General features: G+C 33.0%; 1 protein-coding gene and 1 long non-coding RNA gene across 3 annotated transcripts in view; one reads left to right on the top strand and one right to left on the bottom strand.

The window, feature by feature from the left end:
- LOC105176796 (subtilisin-like protease SBT3.5) lies at positions 9,382-14,247 on the top strand. Its single transcript, XM_011099705.2, has 11 exons — positions 9,382-10,038; positions 10,166-10,263; positions 10,393-10,490; positions 10,650-10,808; positions 11,352-11,463; positions 11,563-12,091; positions 12,167-12,261; positions 12,359-12,601; positions 12,683-12,797; positions 12,990-13,176; positions 13,319-14,247. Exons 1-11 carry the CDS (start codon positions 9,943-9,945, stop codon positions 13,879-13,881), a joined length of 2,295 nt encoding a protein of 764 aa, XP_011098007.1. The 5' UTR covers positions 9,382-9,942; the 3' UTR covers positions 13,882-14,247.
- Positions 18,760-24,985, bottom strand: part of LOC110013104 — a 30,370-nt gene continuing 24,144 nt past the window's right edge. Inside the window, exon 4 of one of the 2 annotated variants that reach the window (XR_002288247.1) lies at positions 18,760-19,058. This is a non-coding gene — a long non-coding RNA (uncharacterized LOC110013104). Of the gene's footprint in view, positions 19,059-19,127; positions 19,757-24,985 lie in introns of those variants that run through there. The other variant, XR_002288248.1, reaches the window with a different exon arrangement.

The raw sequence follows: 24,985 nt of genomic DNA, 5'->3' as shown, positions 1-24,985 counted from the left end.
TCTCTCTCTAGAATTTAAAAAATTCTGTTTACTATTTAATTTTTTTAACATTCAAAAAAGAGAAAATGCTCAATTTTTTAATCATAAATTATTATAGTTAAATAAAAATAAGATTAGTATTAATATTATATGTACTGAAAAATATAAATTCAAGACATTATAAATTATACGATTAGAAATAATCATTGCACTAACAAAAAAATATATTATTTTATTCAAAAGTTATGTAATAGTTTGTTATTTTTTATTGTAAAAAGATTATCTATTAAGACTACAAAAAAAAGACGGGATTAGGCATGGGCAAGACAACCGTTTCAAAACCCATTTCATTTTGGAACGGTTTTAGTATACACTTAATCAATTATGCCAAAAATCGTTCTAAATTATAAGTTTTACTTAAGAAGTAATTTGTTTCAAAAATCGCTCCAAAACCCGTCACAAATTGGAATGGTTTTTGGAGCCGATTTTGTGGATAATTTGCAAAATAATGTTCACAAATAAAATTATTCTTGAAAGCAACAAAAAATATTTTCTTCTGATGAAACTCCGCGAGCACGGGCTATATGTGGAGGTGTCGAAGTGCTCGTTTGCTCGAGATACCATCAAGTTCTTGGGGCACATTGTGGAGCGAGGACGCATTCAGATAGACCCCAAGAAAGTTCAGACTATTGAAGAGTGGAGACTGCCGAGCAATGTTTATGACTTGCGCTCATTTCTCGACTTAGCGAATTATTATCAATGCTTTGTGAAGGGCTACTCCGAGATAGCACGGCCTTTAACGGACTTACTGAAGAAGACCGAGACTTGGAATTAGACGCCCCAACGCCAAGTTGCCTTCGATGATTTGAAGAAAGCGATGGTGACAGATCCTGTGTTGGTCTTACCAGATATGTCGAAGCCATTCGTGGTGGAGACAGATGCTTCACATTTCGCGTTAGGAGGAGTCCAAATGCAAGACAGCCATCCAGTTGCCTTTGAGAGCAGAAAGTTCAAGGATGTTGAATGCGCTATTTAGTGCACGAGAAAGAATTGCTAGCCGTAATTCATTGCGTTCGACTATGGTGGCATTATTTGTTAGGCTCTCCCTTCGTGGTCAGGACGGACAACACTGCAGTGAGTCATTTCATGTCGCAACCAAAGCTAACCAATAGGCAGGCACGTTAGCAGGAGTTGCTGTCAGAGTTTCATTTGTATTGGAGTATCGGGCCGGCTCCAGCAACCATGCAGTAGACGCCTTGAGCCGTAGGATGGATTTGGCGAATTTGGATTCTATAGCAGCGCTCTCCTCTAGCGCACTAGCTACCTCCGTAAGAGATCAGGCGCAGGAGTTGCTTTTGAGAGATCCCGCAGCGCAGGGCCTGATTCGGCTTGTCGAGCAGGGCAAAGCTCGACAGGTTTGGCTTGAGGATGGATTGTTGATGACCAAGGGAAACCGCGTATATGTGCTGAGAGGTGGGGACCTACGAAAATCACTTATCTTAAAATGCTATGATACTCTTTGGGCGGGACACCAAGGGCAGGAGCGCCCGTATGCCTTGGTGCAGAAGGTCTACTATTGGCCACAGATGCGGGACTATGTCAAGACGTATGTCCGCACCTGCTTGATATGCCAGCAGGAGAAAGCAGACCATCAGAAGAAGGCTGGTTTGCTGCAAGCACTTCCCATCCGAAAGCGACCATGGAGAGCGTCTCCATGGATTATATTTCAGGGTTGCCTAAGGTAGGGACTTAGGCTCTATTATCGTCGTGGTAGACCGAGTGTCAAAGTATGCTACATTTATCGCAGCTCGAAAACATGTTACGACGGAAGGGACGACTCATCTCTTCTTCAAGCATATATTCAAGTATTGGGGACTGCCAAAGGACATCGTCAGTGATCGAGACTCCCGTTTCACTGGCGTCTTTTGGACCGAGTTGTTCAAACTCCTCGGTTCGACACTTTCTATGAGCTCGAGCTATCATCCATAGTCCGATGGTCAGACAGAACGCTTTAATTCTATGTTGGGGACTACTTTCGCCACTTTGTGTGAGGTACGCAGAAGGATTGGGTGAAACTCCTAGATGTTGCTCAGCTGTGTTTCAATGCTCAAAACAACTCGTCCACCAACAAGAGCACTTTTGAAATCGTCACTGGGCAACAGTCGCTCCTTCCCCACACTCTTGACACCCCACAAAGTGTGAGATCCCCTCTCGCTCGATATCACTAGAAGTTGCCTGGAGAAAGCTCAGAAGTTGCTTTTGAGCATTGAAAAAGCTCTGGTCAACGTGCTCTTGTTAGAAGTTGCTCAGAAGCGAATGAAAAAGCTCCTTCTTCACACTTCTAGCGATATCAACATACTTTTTCATTCGCTCGATTCTGATCCTCATATCGCTACAAGTTGCCTAGAGAAAGCTTAGAAGCGAATGAAAAAGTATGCCGATCAGAATCGTCGCTTTATCGAATTCAATGCGGGAGATCTAGTGATGGTGAAAGTCCCAGATCCGAGATTATCAAAGCCATTAAGGGGGAGAGATCCTCGATTGATGCAGAAGTATGTTGGCCCTTTACCTGTCATTAGGTGTATTAGAACAGTGGCCTACAAAGTGGAGTTGCCGCCCTGGTGGAAAATCCACAACGTCTTCCATGTGAGCCAATTGAAGAAGTATTCAGTAGACAAGGAGGACGACACCCGTAATAAACCCAGTCGCCTGCAACTTGAATTGACGAAGACTAAGGAGAAGGTGGCTGAAGCAATCCTGAATCACCGAGTGATGAGTACCGCGAAGCGCAACCACACAAAGTACTTGGTGAAATGGAGGGGATGTAGTAGCAAGGAGAACACTTGGGAGCGAGTGACGAACCTAAAGGCATTCCTATCTCTTGTCGAAGGTTACCATGCTTCCTTAGCGCCGGGGACGTCGCTATCTCATGTGGGGGAGAATGTTAAGGGCCGCCCGCGCACTCGGCACCCTTGACGTGCATTTCGGCCACTCAACCGTTCTACATGGCCGACCACTCAACCTTCACCGACAGATACTGGACCTCCTCAGTCTTAGAGTCTTAAGTGTTTGTCTTTTACTTGCTTTGTTAGTTTGCTTTCTGTTGTTTAGATTGCTCAGGGGACTTTATGCCTCCTAAGGTGTGTTTTTCAATTATTTTAATATTTACTGCTTTTAATAGGATTTATTTTTTTAAGCCTATATAGGGAGAAATGAGTACAAGAAGCTTGGTTTAGTGATGTGTTAGAGTCCCCTCAAGGCGATCTCCTTGCTCTAGCATTGTTGATCATTGAATACGCACTTTTCAGTTTAACGCAATCCACTTTCTGAAATCGTGTGTTCAAATTGTTGTCGTTGCTGTTATTGCTTTCGTACTGTGATTCCTATCAGTGCGCGCGTTAGTGCCGAGCAGGAGTGTATGTTGAGATTAGCGGAAGTAGTCAGCAAACTACTAGCCACACGGTGCGCGCTGCGAAAGGCGCCTCATGAGACCATGTGAGAGAGAAGAGGGCAGCTGAAAGAGAGAGGAGTTTGTGTTCTCTACACCACTCAATATGTGTTGTTGTGTATTGTGTAATTATTTCCTAAATAATTACTCAAAATACATATATACCTTGTATAGATAAGTAGAAATATGTCTAGATACATCCCACTCATTTTTAAGGTAACCCCTTCATCTATATGGTATCATTCAATCATACCATATAGAGAGGGTTCTAATTATGGCCAACTATCCTTCCATTAATTGGCTAGTGGGCCTCAATTAGTGGACCGAATTAATATAAAATAAATTCTAGGCCAATGAATTTTAATTAAACCCAATTTAATATATAGAGAGGGCTTGAATATATTGTTCCTAACGGTCTCCTTAGGAGCCTTCTAGGATGATTCCATAAATGGGATGGTCTTTGTTGATTTTGAAAGTTTCTAATGTGTCGTTCTAAATATCCCCATATCACATATTAAAATTGCACACATAATAACAAATATATAAATCCCTTGATATGTACATAATTTTAATAATACTAACTTATTAAATAAATAAAGCATTTTCTATACTCACATAGAATAATAATTACAAAAATGATGTCATTATTATGTCATCATGGGGATGTGCCACCTTTTGACCTTAATGGTTGCTTAAATTTTCAGCTATGTCTTTTCATGGTGTCATTATTAATACCCCATAACTTGCCTTCAATCATAATATTACATACACTAATAAGATGATTAAAGCTTTACGATTCAGCCATGGATGCATGATTGCATGTGATTGACTTTTTGGAAAATTGGGATTTTTATTATTTATTTTTCTAAAGAGCTTCAAATTCTTATGATTTCTCTTTTACACAATTACAAATATATTTCTTGAAGTCGTAGTAATAATTATAATGCACCCCTAATTTAGTGGTAAAATTTGATACAAATACCTTTGAAGGTGCATTACACTAACATGCCCTTACGGGGTGTATCTATAATTTTATAAAGGCATGGGGTATTTGTGTAATTAGATCAAATTTCAGTGGAGCCAATATAATTTATTCGTCGGGAAAATACAATTTCGATAACTAATTATAGCGTGGTGATACGTACTTTCAGTTCTGTCTAATTTGAAAATTGCAATTAATGAATGTAATTTAGAAAAAGAAGGCACATTTAATTCAAATCTCATTGGAAGAAAAAACTAAATTGGTCGAAATTTTCACATGCCTTGCACATGACTTAGTTAATTAATTGGAGCTTTTTAATTTTTTCTGCTACTTTTGTTGATGTGGCATGAGAAACGTAAGAAATAAAATACATTTTGATCCTATAACTATAGGTGGGATGACACATTTAGTCTAAATCACATTAGAACAAATATGCCACATCGAAATCTTTGAGGTGAATTTAGCATTTTAATTTTTAAAAGCATCATGTGACAATATGTGTTAATTATGGGTGCATTTAGAATTTTCTCGAGACCTCTGGACTGAGTATGCAATTTCTTTATTTATAGTCTTTAATTACAAATTTAATTAAAAATAAAACTAATTTAATTTAGAACAGAAGTGAAAGAGTTAAACTCCAACGGACAAGTGTAATTCTGAGGTAATAATGTAATTCTTTTGTATTTAACTTGCACCATTTAAAAGAGTTGCCCATAATTGAAAGAGTTAAACTCCAACCTAGCCATGTTTTGAGACACGGGCGTATTTTCCAAACGAGCACAATTTGCTACTAAACATAATCGTGTTTTTCAATAGAGAATTTCAATGGACGAAAAGACCAATATGTGCTCAACCATTTTTTTTTTAATCCCAAATTCATGTTCTTAATAAAATTCTTCTCCATAGTGATTTTACAAATTTTTAAGCTATTTATGAGACGATTCAAACTTTTTCAAGGGGGAAGAAATTATTTTAGCTGAAAGTATGTCTGATCTTGCTCGAAATCAGCGACCTGAATGAGCGACCTCACTACAGTTAGCTAACTCCACCAAGATCAAATGTTGAGTTCCTGAGAATAAGACAAGTAAAATGAGCTCGTCGGACACGTTCTCAACAACGACCCTCCAACGCTCAAGTTAGGTTGATCGAGGTAAATATGTGCGATTAAAGGCGTAGGTCGAAAAGACTTAGCATTAATTACCTCGAAATGTAGCGTCTTGGGGTATTTATAGGGCTTAGCTGGATACTGTTGAATGGGTCACGTGGCCTTATCCTGCTAGCTTACGTCCGTGATCGGACGACCGTCGTTGCCTGAGTCTTCAAGTGGATAATTGGGTCCGGGCCAAGTCCGCTCCGGCTCAATCGATAGAAAAAATGCGAATCCAGGACGAAAAAACTGAAATACCCTTCATTAAGGGTATTATAAGCATTTTTCATATATACCTATCAATGTCCATTTCATTACATAAGATATATCATTTATTACAATAGTTATCTCACGCACAAAATCTAGTTAGTAGGCATGTGCATTTATAGCCCTCTCAGTACCTCTTCCAGCCCACAAACCCAACTACACAAGTTAGTACTAAAAAAAAATACCTTTCTATCTTTTCCAAGCTTCTTAGATAATTTTCCAACTTCCTCACTTTCTTTAGTAGGCTAGTAATAATATATTTAGGGACAATTACACCTTCTTTTCCTAAAATTTAGTGTAATTATATATACATCCCTCTAGTTTAAAAAATTATATTTAATACCCCTAAAATTTGCTCTTGTCTAACAAATAAATCCCCTAGTTAGTCAATATTCACCAAAATTATCGATATTAACAAAAAAATCGTATAAAAATTTATATTACCCTAATTGGCTTATTATTAATTTATTGCAGGTCAAATAATTTTTTTTATGATCAGATTACCTTCATATACTTTCATAAGTTAATGCATGTGAGAAGGTATATCTTCACAATTGTAAGGATAATTTAACCGAAAAAAAGTTATTTAACTTGTAATAAGTCAGTAGAGGGTAAATATCAATTTTCATTCAATTCTTTTTATTAATATCAGCAAATTCAGTAAAATTTTACTAATAGATGAACCAATTTGTTATACGGAAGCAAACCGTATGTGTACTAGATATAATTTTTCAAACCATAGAAAATCTACATATAATTATACCAAACATCAGGAGAAAAAAATATAATTATCCCATTTATTTAACACGTGTGTATGTCAGGGGCACAGACTCATGCCATACAAAATAGTTAATTTTTTTTTATTATTTTAAAAATTTTACATGCTTAAGGAATTAATTAAAAAAAAAAAATCAAACTTAAATCGACGACTTTATCCTCTAAAACTTAAATTCATAATTTCATAAAAAACTCTCCAAAAGGACCAATTTGAAACAAAAATTAAATTTTAGGTAAGTTAACATAAAAAAAATTAAAAACTAAAATAATTTTAAATACAAAATTAAGAGACCAAATATAATACTTATAGTTTTATAGAATTATGATTTTTATAGAAATTTAGTACAAAACAAATATGAAATTAAATACTAGTAATAACTCATACATGACCCTTTTTGATGTCACCTGAATCAAAATTAAGATTAAACCTAAGAGTCCAAAAGATTAATGATTGAATATTGTACAGACATTTATTTCAATCATTATTTACACTCAGGTTGTCCCTCATCATCACCAACCTAACGGAATTTCTCAACGGTAAAAAAAACATAACCAATATCTCTCCATTTGTCCTCACTTTCAATACCTATTTCTCACCTGCACCGCACATTCGATCTGTGTGTAAAATAAAAATATATATAACATTTATCCTCATGTGATATATAAAATGAATAAAAAAATTTATATAAAATTTTTTTAGCTGATTATAAAATGATAATTTGGTTCATTTTTTTAAAACATAGGGAATAATTTGCTATTTTTTTTTATAGAGAGTTATTTGTTCATTTCACATATTGTAGGGGATAAATTGTATTTAATCCGTGCAAAATATAATAAAAATCTGCTTAATACTTATATAACGGGTGAATAGCAATTTATCCCCCTGTGATATTGAAAATGAGCACATTATTCCCTTATGAAAAAAATATAGCAATTTACCCCTATATACTTTTCAAAATGAAACAATTTACCTCCTTATACATGGAGGTAAATTGCTTCATTTTAAAAGTCATAAGGGAGGTAAATTGTTATATTTTAAAAAATATAGGGAGGTAAATCGCTATTTATTTTTTCATGAAGGGGTAATTTGCTCATTTACAATATTACAAGGGAGTTGCTTGTATTTTTTCCCTTATATAACTATATAATAATTATCAAATATAAAAAATGTATTTTTTATTATATTTGTGGTATTGGAATATTTTTTTATAAATAAATGAAATGATAGTTATAAAAAAATCGATGAAATGTATTTATGGAAAATATCACGTAGAAAGATTACGAGTTATTCTGTTAAAAAATAAAGTTAAAAGTTTGTTTTTTTAGAAATTAAAAATTGAGTTTGTAAAATTAAAAAACATTTTAATTTAATTTTTTAGATATAACTTTAACAAATCTAGATTTTTTCTCTAAGAATAAAGAGAATCTATTTTGATTTTTCATGTATTGACCATAGTTTTTTATTTTTACGTGATTTATCATTGGAATCTTTTTCTATAATCATTTAAAATATTTTTTTTTAAAAAAAATATCCTAAATGCGTGATTTAGAAATCTTACTATTTATTAAGTTTAAGGGCGTCAGAATATCGTTTTTTGGTTGACAAAATGTACATTGACTAGAATTAGCTATTATGGCCGATTATTTTTGCGTGTATATAATAAATAATATTAAAATATATCATATATAAATAGAAAATATATAAATCAATATATAATATTTAAAAAAATAAATAAAAAAATTAACTTAGGGATAATATCTAAAAAAAAAGTGAAATAGTGTTGTCAGAAACAGCAATTTGTGAATAAAAACGAGCTTTATTTTTTTATATTTGTAAATATATATAGATGGGAAGAAGAATTTGAACCGGTGTGATTGAAAAATACATAAAGAAGATTTTTGGTAATTTAAAAATTTAGTGCCGCAATGTAAACAACCACTATTTGTGCGTAGAAATGGAGTTTTCTTTTTACTAACTAGCGGTTACAAACGGTCATTTATGAATAAAAATTTTCATATTAATATAGATAGATAGTATAGATATATAGATTAAAAGAAGAAATGGAGTAGCTAGGGGTGGTTAAAAATACATAAGGATATTTTTTATAATTTAATAAAATTAGTATCTCGCGGTATAAGTAATCCCTATTTGTGAGTGAAAATGAAATTCTTTTTATATAATATTGATATAGATTAATAGATATTCCGCACATTTAAAATAAATAAAATTATTTAAAAATGATTCTTTATTTATCTTTTTTTTATCTTTTATATAATTAATATAAATATTTATCTTATTTTTTTAATTACATCATAATTACAATTTTTTTCCTCTCACCCTACTCCAATTGTTCCTATCTCATCTAACTTCTTCGTGTTCTTTTTATCCCGACAAACTTTTATATTTTTATTAAATTCATAATTATAAAATATTATTTTCTCCCACCTCACGTTTATTTCCTCCCACTAATATTTTTCTTTCTCATTCTCTCAGCACCATTATTTTTTTCCTCTTTATTTTATATTATAATTCTTTTTTATATGCTCACACGAAAATCGCCTAGCAACGACCAGTAAAATTTAAATTATATACACACATAGAGCATGCTGTTCTAGCATCTGAGTTAAATTAAAATATTCAAGGAGTTGTGGGCATACTAAGTGCAAAAAAAGACTTTTGCAGTACCTAAACCCCACCATCAAAACTTTTTACTCATAAAGGATAAATTCTAACAATTATGTGAATTTTCAGAAGTGGTCGATACATTTACCTTAGAATATATGAATATAAAAAGTTCACTGTGAGAGTGATGAAAGTTGGTGATAAGAATGATGAGAGGATAGGCAAGTACTTATATAGACATGATTCAACCCCGCCACATTCCTCTGCTTCACTTTTACCAGAAATGATGCCAAATTTTCAGAAACTAAGGATTAAAATATGCGCAACCCACCAGGGGATTACATTGAGAAAGGGACTAAAAAGATGGCAAATTTTCAGGGAATCAGGATTAAAATAGTTGCAGAAATCACACGGAAAGGGAATATTTATGAACAGCGTGAGGAATTACGGCGTGGGGGGAATGGGAAAGTGGAGTGGGAGTGGAGGGCCTCGTGGGTTGGGTTTGGTTCAGTTTAAAACTTTAAAGCAAACGCCACCTTCATCCACTCTTCACGTTTCTTGTTTTGGCCTTTTTTGAGTGGGTTTTTGCCAACCGTACAGTCCGCTCTTGCTTTTGTTTGTTTTTTTTTATAATATATATACAATTCTTGTCATTGTTTTTTCTGTCTGTGATCTCATCCTACCGCTGTCCCTTCAATCTTGAGTGAGGGGAATAGCAAATGGGTTCGTCCACAAATGCTCCAAGAATGGTTCTTTATCTGTACTTTTCACTGTGTGTTTTTCTTGCAGTGATTGGCCCATCCGTTTCTTCTAAGGTAATCACTGCAGAATATTTGTATTATCAGTACAAGTATATCTGTGTTTGAGTGTGTGTTTGTGTGAGTAATTGATTCTAAGTGGGGTGTGATTTTGAGGGATGAATTTGGTGCTTTGCTTCTCCAGTTGTATGTGGTGTACATGGGCAGCAGCAGAGGTAGTGATGGCCCAGATGAGATTTTAAGGCAAAACCATGAACTGCTCACTGCTCTTCATAGAGGAAGGTTGTTGCTTCCTTCTCTGATTTCTTCTGCTGTTTGGGTTTTTGTGTTTCCTCTTTTTTCTTGTTTTGATTGATTGATTTATTGCTTTTGCTTCTGATCTCACTCTGTGATATTGTGCTATAAATGCAGTGTGGAACAGGCCAAGGCTTCTCATGTATATAGTTATAGACATGGTTTCAGAGGGTTTGCTGCCAGGTTGACTGAAGAGCAAGCTTCTGAAGTGGCAGGCAAGTACTTCCCTTTTGCTACTAAATGCTATTTATGATTTTGAGATCAATTTGTTCAATTCAGGATGGTGGTGTATTTCTTGTTTTGGAATAATTGCTATTTATTGACACAATACTAATGCCAGTGTGATTGGATTTGAATGGCTAAATGAACATCAGAAATGCCAGGAGTTGTGTCGGTTTTCCCCAACACTAAAAGGAGCCTTCACACTACTCATTCTTGGGATTTCATGGGCCTTGTTGGTGAAGAAACTATGGAAATCCCAGGTTTTTCCACCAAGAACCAAGTTAATGTCATCATTGGTTTTATTGATACAGGTAAGTAGCGTAATGCTTTGCCGACTAAGTATAGTCCAATAGTGGTTTATTTGTGGCAGAAGGTTGATATTGTTTCAGGGCTTTGCTCTTTGTATGTATATAACATACGCAGGCATAACCCTCAAAAGTAGTTGAAATGTAGCTATTCAGTTTCATCTAATGATCTGGTTGGATTATTGTATCTTGAGATACTGAGCTTTAGGAGGGCGAGTAATTCTATCAGAAGTACATTATGAGTACAGTTGAAACATCCTCTGTCACAAGAATGGCAGAGTTTTCATTTTCAATCAGATTGTGTTCTTTTTCCCTAGTCTCTTTCTTCCGTGTGTTGCTGCTAATGCTAACTGCTGATATGTAGTCGGACACTGAGGAAAAGGGAAAAACGGAAGAAAAGGGAAAAAATATTGCATCTTTAAAATTAAAAGAGCATGTTAAATGTCTTCTTGAAGATCATATTTTCTGAAGACTTCTCCTGTTTCTTTTCTCGCCTTCTCGTCCAAATGTTAGAACTTGGGATTTATGTAAAGAAGCTTTTCATCACAGGAATTTGGCCGGAGTCCCCAAGTTTTAGTGATGCTGGCATGCCCCCTGTTCCGGATGGATGGAAGGGACAGTGCCAACCAGGGGAAGCATTCAACATTTCAACATGCAACAGGTTTAAAATGCTATGGTCCTACTTTACCCATCGTGCCACATTGATATTGTTTGTTCTCTGAACTGGGTGGCCTGTTGGCGATAATTTTTGTTCGTGTAGGAAAGTCATTGGTGCAAGATACTACCTAAATGGATATCAGGCTGAAGAAGAATCAGAGAAGATTGTTACATTTAGATCTGCAAGGGACAGCGCTGGTCATGGGAGTCACACAGCTTCAACTGCTGCAGGTCGTTATGTTAATGACATGAATTACAATGGGTTGGCAGCTGGTGGAGCTAGAGGAGGTGCCCCAATGGCTAGGATTGCTGTATACAAGACTTGTTGGAGCTCCGCTTGCTATGATGTTGACCTGTTGGCTGCTTTTGATGACGCTGTTAGGGATGGCGTGCATATATTATCGTTGTCTTTGGGTGCTGATTCACCACAGGGAGATTATTTTAATGATGCCATTTCTATTGGGTCCTTCCATGCTGTTGGCCATGGAATAACCGTGGTTGCTTCAGTTGGAAATGAAGGGACTTCAGGGTCTGCAACAAATCTTGCTCCTTGGATAATTACCGTGGGTGCTAGTTCAACAGATAGAGATTTTACATCTGGCATCATTCTTGGAAATGGAGCTCACCTTTCGGTAACCTTTTAATCCCCTGTATTTTTAGGAGTTGTTGAATTTCTTGATCCATAAAAGGGCATATTCTTCTAATAGGGTGAAAGCCTGAGTCTTCAGAAGATGAATGTCTCAGCTAGGATCATATCTGCTTCTGAAGCCTATGCAGGATATTTTACTCCTTTCCAATCCAGGTGAAGCAAAAGGTAGTTCTTTGTGTGTGCATTACGGATATTTATGCTCTATGTGGAAATCTCAAGTTCTTTTAATTTTTCATGTTCATCACTCTAGTTACTGTTTGGAGAGTTCTTTGAATATCACAAAGGCGAGGGACAAAGTTCTGGTTTGCCGACATGCTGGGAGCTCAACAGAGTCCAAGCTTGCAAAAGGTGCGGTAGTTAAACAAGCTGGTGGAGTTGGAATGATTCTTATCGATGAAGCAGACAGAGATGTTGCCATTCCTTTTGCAATCCCAGCAGCAATTGTTGGAAAAAGGACAGGCTACAAGATATTGGCTTACTTAAATTCTTCAAGGTTTGTTCTCTATACTTAATTCCCTTTTGGTTTTCTTGGACTTTACACTCTCCTTTTTCACCGACTTATTTATGGGAACAGCAATCCTACATCAATGATTTTGTCTGCCAAGACTGTTTTAGGAGCCCAAGCTGCTCCTCGAGTAGCGCCATTTTCTTCTAAAGGTCCCAATGCATTAACTCCTGAAATTCTTAAGGTAACTTGCTACAAACTTATGAAAAAGTTGCAAACTATTCTGATTATGTCAGCAAATCCGAGTTTGCTTCATCTGATGTGTTACCCTTTTGTTTCTAACTATGGATAGCACTCGGTTTTTGTTAGCTTTTCTCCTCGAAACGAATTCTCATTCTTAGCATGCCAATCTCTTACATATTTGATTAATTTGTAGCCTGATATAATAGCACCTGGACTGAATATCCTGGCTGCCTGGTCTCCAGCAACAGCAAATATGAAGTTCAACATACTTTCTGGAACTTCCATGGCTTGTCCCCATGTAACAGGGATTGTTGCCTTGATAAAATCCGTGCATGTGTCTTGGTCTCCATCTGCCATCAAATCCGCAATTATGACAACTGGTAAAAAATCCAAGATCATGTTAGTCTATGAATAGAACATGTGTATGTTGGACAAGCCAGCAACAGCGAAAGTTTCACAAGTGTTTGGAGTTGGCATAAAGTTCTAACAAAGAATCTAAATTTTGGAAACTTTTTGGTGCAGCTACTACGTTGAACAAGCACCGGAAACCTATCACAGCAGGCCCAGATGGACGAAAGGCAAATCCATTCGATTTCGGCTCTGGCTTTGTGAACCCAAGAGCAGTCCTTGATCCTGGTCTGGTATACGATACAACTTCCGCTGATTATAGAGCGTTTCTCTGTTCACTTGGTTATAGTGACCGATCACTGCAGCTGATCACGAGAGATAACAGCACTTGCAATCAAGCCTTCACAACAGCATCCAGCCTTAACTATCCGTCCATTACGGTCCCCAATCTGAAAAACTCGTTTTCAGTCTCCAGAACAGTGACCAATGTTGGAAGGCCAAGAAGTGTCTATAAAGCAGTAGTGTTTTCCCCGACTGGTTTCAATGTTACCGTAGTGCCTAAAAGACTGGTCTTTAATCGCTACGGCCAGAAGATCAACTTCACCGTAACATTTGAGGTAACTGCTCCATCTAAAGATTATGTTTTCGGGTCCTTGTCGTGGAGGAATAGAAGATCTTGGGTGACCACCCCACTTGTTGTCCGGGCCGTACATTCCAAGTTCGGTCTGTGGATATAAACTGTTAGAAGACTACAGTCGTTAAGAGTCGATGCATATAGAAGCTAGATGAAGGAACATGGAAACTCAAAGCAGGCTGGAACTGCACCTCCATTCACAACTCGCCCGGAGGTCGGCGACATAAAGAATCACACGACAAACTTATACACTTAGCATGTGATTGACACGTAATTATGAAATAGAGTTTCCACTGCCAAAAGAGTGGCTTTTCAAATATCTGGATACATATATGTTTAGCCCATCAAAAGGGTAGCTTAATCTTTCTTCCTCCACAGCTCTCAAGCCCAGGAATTATTTGTTGTTAAAACTAAGATAAAGGTAGTAAATTCATTTTTTATATAGAACCTTTCATGTCCACTTTATTCATTATTGATATTTTAGTTTAGTATAAATTCTATTCTGCCCCCTCTACTTTAGTCTTGTTTCACTTTACCACCCTTATACTTTCAATTGCATCACTTGACCCCCAGCCCCAATAATCTTTAATATTGTGTTGTTGCTCGTATATTTTCCATTTAAAATATAATTTATTTAATATAGTGAAATAATTTTTAAAACTCAAATTGGTCTAAATGGAATTTTCAATCTAGTAGTATGCTCCCAAAAAATTTATAAAAACCAGTAAGTGTTGCACATACTATGTATATACATAATTTTTATAAAATATTAAAAATAAAATATTTTTTAAATTGTATTATTTACTTTTTATAGAGTTAAAAATTTTCTAATATATATATATATAAAGATAAAAATGATGAGAAAAAAATATTAAAAAGTAGGTATGAAAACTCATGATGAGTGGGAAAGTTAAAAACAAGTATTTAATTTAAAAAAATAAAAAAATTAATAAACTAATAAATTGAAGACATAGCGCACCCCCTGTGATATGGGTAATGTGCATGATATGCTCTATGATATAAAAATACCAAATTACCTTCCTGTGAAAATTTTATTGTAGCAATTGGATCCCTGCAAGTCTAAGGTGTGGCACACTCGCCAATGTTGTGGCTGGGAGGCCATATTTATATTATATTTGGATAATTTTGCCCTTCCAACATCAAATGAAACAGGTTAAAAGCAAAATACTCGTGTGTTAGTGATAAAGAGCAAATTATCCCCTGCTTTTTTACAAATAAAAATGCAGCAGTTTGCTCATATGTTATTGCAATTTCTCTGCAATAATGATTGGCAATTGCACTGACCAAAACTTATCACTATTGCTGTTACCCGCATTGGAACAGTTGGAAATGCACTCAGTAGAGCTGCAACTCGAGCAGTTATATCCACATTTCCTATCTGAAGTCAAATTGCATTCAGCAGTCTGATACATTTCATTAGGACAACCGGTGCTACATGGCAAACAAATATGAGAGCCAGGAGAACTGCAAGGTGCACTTGAATTGTTAACTCATAGAAATCGTGTAAAGACGGTGTCGACTTGCATAGTCCAGGCGAAACAGCCAAAGGCAGCGCTGAAGGGAAACCGACACCCCAACAAACCGGCAACGGAGATGTCTCAGCTAAAACTCCACAAGTGAAGTAATCCCCCGCAGCAATCTCATAAAGCTTAACACCATTAGGTGGCGGCGTACTGTTTTCGACGCTATAACCCTAAAGAATCACTCTTCTGTCATAACTTCTAATCACACAATAGAAAGCATGGGATCCTGATGGGCCAAATCCATATTAAGGTGCGCGGAGTACATAAGAGAACGGGTGAATAGCAATTTATTTCATTGTGATATTGAAAATGAGCACATTACCCCTTATGAAAAAAAATATAATAATTTACCCCTATATACTTTTTAAAAATGAAGTGATTTACCTCCTTATACAGGGAGGTAATTTGATTCGTTTTAAAAATCATGGGATGGGGGTGTAAATTGTTGTATTTTAAAAAATACAGGAAAATTGCTATTTATTTTTTTATAAGGGGATAATTTGCTCATTTGCAATGTCACAAGAAGGTGGCTTGCATTTTCCCCCATAAGAGAACCAATTGAAAATCTCTTCTTCAAGATCCAAACCCCATCCCCAACAAGTAACTCTAGAATAAACCCCTTCCAGAATCCCACAAACATGATACCGCCAGGCAACAATCTTCCTGAACCTCAGCTCCTTAGGAATCAATTCAATAAGAATCTACCTTTTATACTTCTTTTTTCCCTCGATCTGGACAAGTATTTTACCTATGTCCACATATATCCTAGAAAACAAATAAAAAAACAAAAAATTGGTAAACTAAAATATAAAAAAACAAAAATAAAGTTATTGAAATACTTACCGAGTTGCTTCGACACAATATTCAGATGTTTTAATGGAGTTTGAACGGTGGATTTTCCAGAATTTTGTGTGGATTTTCAAGGGTTTGAGTAAATTTTGTGTTTAGGGTTCGGTCAGTCGCCAGAAACAAATTCGAGAATAGATAGAAACCCTAAGTTTGACTACCAGTTAGCCTTTTCACCATTCTCACCATAATTCGTGGCATTTTTTTTAAACACAGGGGGTAATTTGCTCTTTATTGCTAACACTGGGATATTGTGCTTTTAACCCTTATATTCAGTATCGATAAATAATTATATAACAATTATAAAGCCCTGTTTTTTTTTTTTTAATCTGTACACATTACGTTGAGTTTCGCACAGTAACTTCTTTAAAATCAAATAAGAAGCTTAAGATTCTTATATTATTTCAGTATATATATATATATTTATATATATTAGGATAAAAATAACTATGTCAAGATAAAGTTATTCAAAAGAGTGACAGTGCTATAGTTTTAATTTTGATCTTAAAAATTTACTATAATAATATCAACGGGACAATTATTTAAATATAAATTTTATAATTCTTCTTATGTGTATTAGTTTTCTAAATCTCCCATAAAAAATTGTCAAATATTCAATCTATCTAAACAGTTTTGAGATTTTAGAATTATGGTAAATTATATTTTACTATTCGAACTATGTTCCTTTTTATATTTTTTCGTCGAATTTTTTTTTTGTGCCAATTTATCATTCTAACTTTATGAAATTTGCACTTTGTGATTTATGATACCTTTTTTTTAGATTTTTCTACTCGAAAAACATCACATGTTATGCATACTTGAAAAATTTTACATCACATAACCTTTAAATCACATATGCACTGCATGCGATGTTTTTTTTGACAAAAAACTTAGTTGAAAACAATTATAAATGACAAAGTGCAAAATTTCCTAAAGTAGAGATGGTAAATTAGCACAGAAAAGAATTTAAATATTAAAGTGTAAAAACAGTCATACTTCGGATGTCAAAATATAATTAACGCTTAGAATGTTTACTATTATATACTTATATTTCATTTTTTAGAAAGTTTAGAGTAATAATGCATTTTAGGAGTATGAGACAGAAGTTTCATATTTTACCATAACTAACTTCATTCAAACCAAAGTGTTGAAGTAGAGATGCATTTTAAAGCATTTACAGAACTATAGGGGTTAGGTGATGCAATTGAGAATAAAAGGGAGTAAATCAAACAAAGGTAGAGCATAGAGGAATTTACCCTCTAGTTCTTTTTTATTTTTTTATTTTTTTGTAAAAATATATCAATATTTCTAAATCGATCAACATAAATGATATCAGTATGCAATACATCAATATTTTCAAATCAACCAACAAATTCAAATAAAATAAAGAAACAACATACTACTCTTAAAAGTAGACGTTTACTTATATCTGTAGGACTCGAGCTTATGACCTCTATCCTTTAGGTTAATTATAAAATTTAATTATAATATAATCTCCTAAGGTTAGATCGAAATACACGAAGTTCCATCATTTTTGCAAAATTATAGGAGCACCCCCTTACTATTAGTGTTCTTTGTAAAAGTACAAGTACAATCCTTAAGAGGAAGTTGGTGTCCTCTGCAAAAGTACAGGTACAACCTCTTAAGAGGTGTTAGTATAATGTGCCTTTGAGGAAATTTGTGTAAATTTTTGTCATTAAATGGGAGGAGACCTTGTATTACAATTATAACGGTCTACTTATAATTTTGCAAAGGGTATGAAGTATTTTTTTTTTTTTTGGTAAATGTAAGTTTTATTAAGTAAAAGATACAATTACAATACAACAGTATTCAATGATTGGTTTCTCCCTCGACAGGCCGAGGGATACGCCATAGTCTATATAATGCACATGAACTAATTAAGTAAGATAAGTTTTTGTTAAGTATCATCTGTCTAACATCGTCAACTATGACGGTGGCAAGGACAGAAGGTGGCTGCCTAGTGTCCTCAAATCATCTCAAGTTTCATTCTCTCCAAATGTGGTAAACGCATGACGCAAGGAGAGTCCGGTAAGCCACGTTGACGATGTGTTTCCCTCTCTGTTTTTGCGCTGCCCAGTCAACGTCCCGTGGCTAGTCTCGATTAGGCCAGGTGAAGCGTACAACCCTTCTAACAGCTGTGAGACACTGTCGTGCATAACGACATCGAAAAAATAGGTGGTTGTGGGTCTCTATCATATAGGACTTGTACAAATTGCATTTAAACCTTTAACTTTGGAAGGTTTACCAGAAAACTTTATTGCTGCCTTAAGAGATGGTAGGAATTTAAATTGGAGACAATCTCTCATGGGTATCATACAATCTAGTCTGGCACATAGATCAGTTTATTTTAATGTATATTCAAATTTACAATTATCTTTATCTGATGTTAATATATTAGATGCTTTGACATTAAATGTTAAAACTCATGGTTATGATTATATGCCTGGAACAAAAGTGATATGTATCTGTTATAGAATATATTATAAGCCTTTATTTACATTAAATCCACAATGTAAAAGGATTGATAAATCAAAAAATGAAACTATATTAATTGAAACCAACTTCAGTAATTCAAATATTACTACAAGAAGACCCATTAAATGGGAAGAAATAACTTTTTCAGAAAACTGGATAATTGAACAAGCTGTACCTAAAAGGTCACAAATACATGATCATAATAATATTATAGATATTCTTCAAAATAATGAAGGAACTGTAAATATTAAATTCGAAACAAATGCGAAATCATTACTATTTCAGAAATGTAACTCGATGAGATCTTACATATCACCTATAGAATATAGGGTAGAATCTCCTATGCCTTCTAGAGCCTCTACTTCTCAAATAAGAGATTCAGAAATATCCACCCCTGTTACAGAAAAATTATATATTAATAGACAAAATATTGTAAGAGAAGCTAATAATCAAACTCGGGATAATAATGAGTTAAAACCGACTATGTCAGAAATGGAGTTTAATATTTAATGAATTATAGTTCTATTATAGATTTTAGTCCTAGCTCTCCAGCCAGAAAAATTATTTCAGAAGAATTTAAAGACGTCGGTTATAGCCAATTCAGAGAATGGTTTTTCCAAAGCTTTGATAAGCAAGAAATGTTATATTTTCAAGATGAATTTTATAAGATTTGCAAAGAAAAAAATGCTTTAATTCCTTTTGTGTCATGGTTTATTGATACGTATGTCAAAAACTATATTTCTGTTATAGAAAGGAATTATAAACTAGAATCAGAAAAAGTTTATCAAGGTCTTTACCCTCCACAACAGGCTTTTCATACTGAAAAGAATGAAAAAATTCATAATTTTTCGGCCTTTTCTAAATTAATAGAAACAAACACTCTTACAATAAATTGTAAACATATAAATAATATGTTTGAGCAACAAAATTATACAAATTTATTTCTCAATATTTTAGGAGAACAAATTCAATCAATTCATAATAAAATTGAAATGATTATTAAAGCTATAAATAATATACGACCAGTCATAATAGAGACAAAATATGAAGAAAAGGAAGCATCTCCTAGCTTTCAGCCTCCTCCAGTTATATCTGATTTCAAAATAAAACCAATTCATGAATTGGAAAAAATGCTTGAAGAAAAATTTAGTAAGTTAAGTATAAAAACTCTTGATAAGGAATTACAGTATGAATTAATAGAAAATATTGATCATAAACAAGTTTTTAAAAACCAAATTAATAAAATGAATAATAAATGGGCTGATAAACCTATTCAGAGTAAATTCTATTATAATAGACCAACATCTATGGATGTTTTACATGAAGAATATACTGATACAATAGATATTAATTATTCAGGTAATATGATTTATGAATGGAACATTGATGGATATTCTAATAAACAGATTTATAATACGGTACATAGAATGCTTGTGTATTCCACTATTTGTAAAAATAGTAATAATTCAGATAAAACTATTGCATCAATTATTATTGCTGGATTCACTGGACAACTTAAAGGCTGGTGGGATAATTATTTATCTCAAGAAGATAAAGATAGTATTATCAATACTGTTAAACAAGAAAATAATAATTTAGTTGAAAATGCAGTTTATACACTTGCTGTCAATATAATTGAACACTTTACAGGAAGATTTAGTGATAATAGTGATACTATTAGAACTTTATTACAAAATTTAAGGTGTAAAACACTTTCAGACTTTAGATGGTATAAAGATACTTTCTTAAGTAGAGTAATGGAATTACCGGAATGTAATAATATACACTGGAAATCAAAATTTATTGATGGTCTGCCTAGTCTATTTGCAGAAAGGATTAGGAAAAAACTAAGAAAAGACCAGATTAATATTCCATATGAAAATTATACTTATGGAGCTCTAATAGATACTTGTATTCAATAAGGGTTAGCTTTGTATAATGAAATAAGCTTAATCAACAAATTAAAAGACAGAACCTTGATGAAAGGAAACAATTAGGACAATTTTGTCAACAATTTGGTTTAGAAAACCCTACTACTAGTAAGGATCATAAAATTAATAAGCCCTATAAATCAAAACACAGAAAATATTCTCAGAAACATATAGAAAAAAAAGAATAAAAGAATAGAAGAAAAATCTCAAAGAAAGCCGAAATATTCGAAAAATAAAAATAGATATTGCAAGATTTGTAAAAAAATTGGTCATACTGCAAAATACTGTTGGATTAAAAAGAAGATTAATAATCTTGAAATATCAGATGATATAAAGAATATAATAATACAAACTTTACAAGAGTCAGAATCTGAAAATACAGAAATAGAATCAATAAGTACTTCTGAATCAGAAGAAGAAGAAATATTAAATGTATTAGGTAATGAAAATATTTCAGAATCAAGTTCAAAATGCGAATCTTGTAGCCTAGGACTAGCCTGTCCTAAAGAATAAAATAATATTAATAATAAGAATGATATTGAAAAATCTGAATTGTATAAAATACTTTCCTAATTCTCAGAAATGAAAATTAATGTTCTTACTTCAAATCGTGCTTTTGAATTATTAAAAGCAATTAAAGATCCAAAATTAAGGATGCAAATTATTGATGAAATTAATATTGAATCCACTACTTCCACTTCTTATAATCCAGAAGAAGACTTAAATGAAAAAATTGTAAATCTAAAAAGATCATATAATATGAATGAGGTAATGAACCAACTTAAAAGTAAATATCAACATAAAGAAGATAATATATCTCTTCAAAATTTATATAAAGAAATAAACAATTTAAAAGAAGAAATTAAAATATTGAAAGATAAAAATATTATTCAGGAATCTAGAATTTCTGACTTAGAAAATATTTCTAGGTTAGAAAATATATCTCAAAATGATAATAAACTAAAAATAGATGAGCATAGTATTTTCTCTGAAAACTTTTTATCTACTATAGAAATGGTTATATCCCAAAAATGGTATATAAAAATATCTCTTCTGATTGATAATCATTAGACAAAATCGTTTACAACTCTTGTTGATAGTGGCGCTGATTTAAATGTTATTCAGGAAGGATTAATACCAACTAGATATTTTCATAAATCTAGTCATACTTTATGGCATGCTGAGGTGATAAACTCCAAATACAGTATAAAATTCCTAAAGCTTTTGTCTGTATTGATAATAAGTGTATTTCTCAAAGTTTTATTCTTGCTAAGAATATTGCTAACCAAGTAATACTTGGGACTCCATTTTTACATAATATTTATCCAATAAAAAAGATTGATAGTAAAGGAATTATAGGAACGTTCCAAAATGATGATATATTTTTTGAATTTATTATTGAACCATTTAGAAAAATGTTGCATAATATTTATGATAATATTAAAGCAAAACATAATCAAATTAATTTCTTAAAACAAGTAATACTTGGGACTCCATTTTTACATAATATTTATCCAATAAAAAAGATTGATAGTAAAGGAATTATAGGAACTTTCCAGAATGATGATATATTTCTTGAATTTATTGTTGAACCATTTAGTAAAATGTTGCATAATATTTATGATAATATTAAAGCAAAACAGAATCAAATTAATTTCTTAAAACAAGAAATAAACATAATAACAATTGAAGAACAATTGAAGAATCCTAAATTACAGGATAAAATTAGTCTATTAAAAAAACAATTCTCTTTAGAAATTTGTAATGATCATCCTCATGCTTTTTGGGATAGAAAAAAATATATAGTTTCTTTACCTTATGAAGATTCTTTTGATGAAAAGAATATACCTACTAAGGCGAGGCCTTGTCAGATGAATTCTGAATATTTAGAATTATGTAAAAAAGAAATTGAATCCCTTTTACAAAAAGGATTAATAAGTCCTTCTCAATCCTCATGGTCATGTACTGATTTTTATGTTAATAAACATTTTGAAATTGAAAGAGGAATTCCAAGATTAGTTATAAATTATAAACCCCTTAATAAGGCATTAAAATGGATTAGGCATCCTATTCCTAATAAAAAAGATCTACTCGATAGACTTTATGATAGTTTAGTATTTTGTAAATTTGATTTAAAATCGGGATATTGGCAAATACAAATTAATAAATCTGATAGATATAAAACTGCACTTAATGTTCCTATTGGACATTATGAATGGAATGTTACGCCATTTGGTCTGAAAAATGCTCCTTCTGAATTTCAGAAAATTATGAATGATATTTTTACTCCTTATAGTACTTTTATAATAATATAGTTTCTTTACCTTATGAAGATTCTTTTGATCAAAAGAATATACCTACTAAGGCGAGACCTTGTCAGATTAATTCTGAATATTTAGAATTATGTAAAAAAGAAATTGAATCCCTTTTACAAAAAGGATTAATAAGTCCTTCTCAATCCTCATGGTCATGTAATGCTTTTTATGTTAATAAACATTTTGAAATTGAAAGAGGAATTCCAAGATTAGTTATAAATTATAAACCCCTTAATAAGGCATTAAAATGGATTAGGCATCCTATTCCTAATAAAAAAGATCTACTTGATAGACTTTATGATAGTTTAGTATTTTCTAAATTTGACTTAACTAAGCCATGGACAATTGACCATACAGAAGCTGTTAAAAGAATAAAATCTAAAGTTAAAACACTTCCTTGTTTAATGTTAAGTAATCCAGATTGGAAAAAGATTATAGAAACTGACGCATCTGATATAGAGTTTGGAGGAATATTAACCCAGATAAATCCTGAAACAAAACAAGTATATCTTGTTAGATTCCATTCAGGAAAATGGAATGATTCTAAAAAAAATTATGCAACTATAGCAAAAGAAATTCTAGCTATAGTCAAATGTGTTTTAAAATTTCAAGATGATTTATATAATCAATTTTTTTTTATTATGACAGATTGCAAAGCAACCAAATTTAATTTTCAAAAGGATTTTAAACATGATGTTTCTAAACAAATGTTTGCAAGATGGCAGGCCCAACTAACCCCATTTGATTTTGAAATAATTTATAAAAAAGGAGAATAATAGTCTTTCAGATTTCTTGACTCGGGAACATTTTAATAAATGACAGGCATGAATTTCCGAGGTCGAGGATCTTCCTCTTATAGAGGAAGAGGTGGTCGAGGAAAAGCACCTGAGATTATATCTCAAAATGAGAAACAAAAGCTTATAGCTATGGATTTAACACAAGATCCTGAATATCAGACATTCTTGGAATACAAAAAGGGTCAACAGACTCAAAATGAAGGTAATGATAGTCCCTCATATGCCAAAATAATTGGTGATGAAGAATCTGAATCCAATAATATTGGATTTTCAAAAACTCAACATAAAGAAATTATATTTCTTTTAGAAGAAAAAGATTTAAAATGAAAAAATGATCTATGGATCTTAATACAAAGGTATTTGGATAATTCATCCTTACCAGCAAGGACTTATAAGTCCAGACATTTTTATGAACAAATACTTGTTCAAAATGACTCATGTGAAATATCACATTTTACGAGGACTAATAAAGAAATTTATAATTTCAGCAAAATGATTATTAAAAAGGTTATACCTTTGGAAGATTGGGGAATTTCTCCCATTAAAGATAGAGAAACTTTGATTAATAAATCAGTAGTAAAATATAATTACTGGGATTACTACGATGCCTTTATAAAGGTATTAAATTATGAAAATGATAAGCACAAACATTCTTGGTTTATAAAAGTTTGTGCCAATGTTTATAATATTGATATCCCACACTGGTTTATACACTGGTTTTATTGCTTTAGTCCTACTCCAAATATTTTACCGGAAAAAATAAAATTCTTTTTTGACAAATGGGTGGATATTTCACCTCAGCTTTTAAAAAAAACAAGAAGCTAAATTGTTCATTGAGGGTATAGCCTCATGTTTATTTTTCATTGAATTTTCAATACCCTTGATTTGGAAATGGACTCCAGAAATCGGTCATACAAATACAGGAATTCCTTGCCTATACAGAATATCCCATATTAAATTTTGGGATAAAATGATGAAAATTGATCCTAACACCAAAGAAATATTTGGAAAAGAGACAATGGATCTCCTTCAAATGAAAATAAGCCTTTATGAAATAAAAAAGAAGATATTGGTACTCCATCTCCTTTTGATCATATCTCGAGGAAGTTCAAAATGAAGTCAGAATTTCTGACTAAAAAGCAAATGGTTGCTGCATATGTCGAAGAAATGAAAAAGGATCTCATGGCTCATTTTGGGGAGGATAATAAATCCACCAAATCAGATTCCACTATGGCATCCGAATTCATGCATGATGCTTAGGATCCTAATGATGATTTT

This window comes from Sesamum indicum, linkage group LG14, assembly GCF_000512975.1.
Source record: "Sesamum indicum cultivar Zhongzhi No. 13 linkage group LG14, S_indicum_v1.0, whole genome shotgun sequence".
NCBI classification, from domain to species: Eukaryota; Viridiplantae; Streptophyta; class Magnoliopsida; order Lamiales; family Pedaliaceae; genus Sesamum; species Sesamum indicum.
This window is presented reverse-complemented; position numbering and strand designations above follow the sequence as displayed.